Genomic DNA, 5,068 nt, shown 5'->3' on the forward strand with positions numbered 1-5,068 from the left:
CGTTCACCTGAAATAGGAGGGTTAGTCGCATCCGAAAACATATTTAACCGCAATTCGCGGTCACCAAACCTCATACTTACCGTTCCATCAACACAGTTTATAATTGCATGAGCAGTCGCTAAGAACGGTCTACCCAGAATGACTGGAGGGTGCGTGTTCTTTGAACTTGTGGCACAATCAAGAACTAAGAAGTCAACTGGGTAGGAACACTCTTCTATTTTCACAATTACGTCCCTTACAATCCCTCTCGGGCACATAGGAGTCTGATCAGCCAACATCACGGTGGTGTTGACTTTTGTAGCAGGCCAAAATCATATTGGTCATACAGACTCCCTGGTAGAATACTGACACACGCTCCAAGATCCAACAGTGCCCTTTTTATTTTAAATTCACCCACTTGTACGGAAATAATGGGTGCTCCTGGATCTTGGAGTTTGGGAGGAAGGGTACCCAATAAAACGGCATTCATATTTGTCGTCAAATCAAGTTTTTTAGGAAACTTGTGAAGTCGTTTTTGGGTACTTAACTCTTTCAAACACTCCACATGATCGGGACTCTCTTTAATCGCATCAAGTAAGGGTAGATTAATTTTAGCTTGTTTAAAGCTTTCCCACCTTTCATCCCTTGGTGGGTCCCGATCATGTTGAGAACCCGATTCAGTATTAACATACTCCACCACCTCCTCAACTACTTGTGATGGTGGAGCTACCTCAACGCTACCAGTGTCAAAAGTTGGACGAACACTTACCGCATTGATGTGCACATTTCTTCCATTCTTTAAGCTAGATGACTGATGTGCTGGATTAACTGTGGTAGTGCTTGGCAACTTACCTGGATCTCTTCTCAGCTGAGCTAGATCTTCTGCTAGCTGCCCCAACTGTTTCTGCATTGCTTCCGAAGTTTTGTCTCTAACCTCATTATCCTTCTGAATATCCTTCATAAATGATATGATTGCATCTAGCTTCGAATCACTCAAGTCGCCTCCACCACCTGAAGAATTACCTTGCTGGTTGCCTTGATTCCTCCAACTCCCTTGATAATTGCTTTGATTTTGTTGTTGGTTGTTGGCTTGAGGCCCTTGATTATATTGGCTCCGATTTTGGTAACCTCCTTGTTGGTAATTTCCTTGCTGATTCTGATAATGCTGACCTCCTTGGTTAGGTACCTGAAAATTGGGGTTCAACTGATTAGCAGAATTACCATAACTAAAATTGGGGTGGTTTCGCAAACCTGGATGATATGTATTCGATTTCATATCATATTGCTTTCGTTCACCATCGATTTGATTCACTTCATCGGTCTGACCACCCAACACAGCACATTCTCCGACTTGATGCCCTAACTCTCCACATTCAGTGCACACTGAAAATGTATTGGTGGTTTTAACTTCACCCCCTTTTCCAAGGTTCATTTGAGCTAACTGACGCTCAAGCAACAAGTTTTGATGCCTCAACTTCTCGACCCGTTCCTCAGCTTCATAATCAACCGACTTCGCTGAACTCGATCTTGCCCTCCTGCTAGATTGTGCCTGTCTCTTAGAAGTAGCACTCTGTCTCTCCAAATATGCCCAATCTGCAGCTTCTGTATTGGTGAGAAACGTACCATTACTTATAGCGATGAGATCTCTTACAACATCAGGAAGTAGCCCATCATAAAACGCCTTAATTAATTCCCATGTCTGAATTTCATGATGTGGGCATTTCCTAAGCAACTCCTTAAATCTTGTGAATGCCTCATGGAACTCTTCCCCTGAATGTTGCTGGAATGCTCTGATTGCATCCCGAGCTTCACTGGTTCTATCCATAGTGTAGTATTCCTCCAAAAACACCTGCTGCATCTCTTGCCAAGTGTATATACTACCTGGAGGTAATGTCGCGAACCTTTTGTCGAGCTTTGTCCTTCAAGGTGAACTGAAACAGCATCAGCTTCACCTCATCCTTTGTAAACCCCGAACCTCCTATAGTTTGACAAATTGAATCAAAACTTGCTATATGTAAGTATGGCTCTTCGGTCCTCTTTCCATAAAACTCTGGCAAATGGCCTAAGTATTGAGGCCTCACCTCGAAAGGTCGATTATTGTTCCCAACCGGTGTAACTATAGCTGATGAGTTGGGTACTACAACAAGTCGACAATGACCTTCAACGCCTTGAATTGGTGCCCCTTGAACGACTTGTGGGACACCATCTACAAACTGTATCTGATCGCCCCCAAACCGATTATTAGCTCTTTGATTCCCCGCATTGAATTGCGGGACTCCGTGTTGAACTTGATTTTGTGGAATCGGGTGCGGGATGTGATTTCTTTGATTGACCTGTCGTTGGACCGGATAGCCTTGATTCACATTATACCCTTCATCATATCTGTAATCCCCGTATCTCCCATCATATTGATTTTGATAATCATCATCTTCCCAACCGGATTCCCAAGTATGAACACTGCCTTCTCTTTGGTTGGGTTCCACATCATACCCGTCTTGATGTTGTGGTTGGTTAAGACGAATAATTTCCTCATGTCGGAGATTTAGATTTCCAGGTTGGTTTTGTGGGCCTGGGTTGAATTGTGGAAATGGTTGTGGTGGTGGTTGATTCTGATTTTGGTTATTAGGCTGGTTTTGGTTCTGGTTCTGATTTTGATTTTGGTTTTGGTTTTGAGGGATTGGTGGATCTGGAATGGGAAGGATTGGATCGTTTTGGGCTTGGTTTTGTGGCTCTTGATCAGCCATTTCGTGAGCTGCTTGTTCAAGATCTTGAGCAACTGTTGATGACTGAGCTTTAGTTTTCACTGCTGAACGGAGAAGAACGAGATTCTGTCGAGCAGTCTTCTCAATTTCTGGATCAAATAAGAGCGGTGAGGATTTCTTTGAAAACCTGTTATGCATGCAACACGAGAATCACCTGCACACAGACAAACAAGAAACCAAGCGTAATGCGGAACAAAACAAATAAAAGACAAACAAAAGGAAATATTTTTGGTTTTTTTTAGATTTTAAAAAAAAAACAAGAACAACTAACTAACTAACTAACTACTAACTAACACTAAGCGCACTAATTCCCCGGCAACGGCGCCATTTTTGATCGATGTTGAAAGGTCGGTCAAAAACAAGTTTAAAATTTGGTCCTAGGTACCTTTACTAGCAAGGGTAAGTAGGGTCGTCTCCACAGGGAATATGTGGTTAGTGTTGATTGTAGAAACCTAGATTAACTAAAACTAAGAAAAACTATTGCTTTGATTGCATTTTGAGATTTTTAATCGAGAAGAATTAAGAAAGTTATCAATTTTAAAGAAAAGCAACCCCCTCCGGATTTCCAGTTCAATGATTCACCCAAACTTGTTTAATTAGATAGATACCAAAAGGTCTTGTTAACGGTTTAGTTTGATTGATAACCAAAGACAAGTTTTTAATAATAATCTATGCAATTTAATTACCAAATCATAAGTGCCAAGAACCCACCCAATAACCAAACTACTCACGATGCAAGAAAACCGAATGCGAATGGTAAGAGATGAATAATTGCAACACTCACAATTCTTTTAAACAAACTAAACCACAAGTATTCTTCAAGTTATGAAAAACAATCCAAAGAACTAAATAAACAAGGTTCGAGTTTCACATACATGAACCATCCACCCGGAGGTGGTCACAAAAGAATCTAGCCACTCATAGTCATGATTTGATCTTCTTGGTTGTCTTGAATGTTTGATTGCATGAAAGATTGACGAAAATTGAGGTTGGGAACTCAAAAATTCGTCCTTGGGAAGTGGAAAATGGCTAGGGTTAGTGAATATCTCGTTTTGGGGTTGAAGATATCTTAAAATAAAGTGAAATCCTGAATTTTCGCGTGACTATCTGCTGTCAGCGCAAGGTTGCGCCCCGCCTGGCACAAGGTTGCGCCCCTAACTGACTAGCATCTGTATTGCGCCCAAACTGACACCAGGTTGCGCCAAACTGGTTTCTTCTTGCGCCAAGTACTGGTTTCGCACCATTTTTCGCATTTTTCAACTCCCAACTTGTGTGTAAGCTTCTAACCTTCATAAATCTTCCCGAAAACCTCCCGCTTAGCTTCAATATCCATCCGTTAAGCTTTGGGTACCTACAAATAGAAACACACTCAAAGTAACCATGTTTTATGATGATAAACACTTAAAACCTTATATTTACACATGTTAAAACACGGTTATTTACCCTTCTATCATCTAACCACAACTATACATGGCGAAATACCCATGTTTCGTTTTAGCCCATATGTGATGAAACTCTCATGTTTCGTCGAAGCCAACTTGTGACGAAACATCAATGTTTCGTTGTGACCGGTTTGTGACGAAATACCACTAAGTTTCATCGATGAACAGTTATCATCTACATCGTACAAACCCTAATCACCTACAATCTTGACGTCAAGATTATGAGTATTGCAACACACGACATCAACATCATTATGTTTTACCAACAAGATCTTAACATGACACTTCAATCAGAATAATGGATTCATACATGAACATCAAACTCGATCACCCAGTACACGTTCCACTCGATTCCATGGCACTTTGTTTAAAATTTCTAAATCAACCATATCTTGATATCATAACTCACAATTCAGATCTTAGGCAGTTTCCACATGTGATAACACGAATTCTATAACTTTAGTACATAGTTCTAATTCCCGCAAAGATTCTCGAGACCAACTATTCCATTCAATTCTACAAACACAGTTTCAGCAAAGACTCTATGATTCTACAAATTAGCATGTAACCATACAATCTTGCACAATAAGAGAATCACAAATGAGTAATAATCGGACATATTAACCGAGTGAATAAGATCGAGAAATCAAGACGGTCCTTCAAGAAAAGCTATGGCTGTCGTCGGTTTGTTGAGGGAGAGGGCGAGCTAGGGTTTCGCTAGTTATTACGTTACGTACAGTTATGCAAATATAAAGTGTTTAAAACCGAACCACATATGGGCCTCACCTGGGCCCAAAGCCCATACGACAAAACACCCTCAATGTGATGGCGAAACACCCTGGTTTCGTCGAGTATGGTGTGCGACGAAACACCCCTGTTTCGTCG

The 5,068-nt window shown here is 41.1% G+C and overlaps 1 protein-coding gene across 1 annotated transcript; it reads right to left on the reverse strand.

The window, feature by feature from the left end:
• Positions 1 to 277: 277 nt before the first annotated feature.
• On the reverse strand, positions 278 to 1,837 carry LOC110876374. Its single transcript, XM_022124546.1, has one exon. It carries the CDS (start codon positions 1,835 to 1,837, stop codon positions 278 to 280), a length of 1,560 nt encoding a protein of 519 aa, XP_021980238.1.
• Positions 1,838 to 5,068: the final 3,231 nt, after the last annotated feature.

Source organism: Helianthus annuus, chromosome 9, assembly GCF_002127325.2.
Source record: "Helianthus annuus cultivar XRQ/B chromosome 9, HanXRQr2.0-SUNRISE, whole genome shotgun sequence".
NCBI classification, from domain to species: domain Eukaryota; kingdom Viridiplantae; phylum Streptophyta; class Magnoliopsida; order Asterales; family Asteraceae; genus Helianthus; species Helianthus annuus.

Bases quoted from the DNA above. Each gene is read 5' to 3' on its own strand.
- LOC110876374 (XM_022124546.1), bottom strand. From the start codon at position 1,837: ATGCAGCAGGTGTTTTTGGAGGAATACTACACTATGGATAGAACCAGT.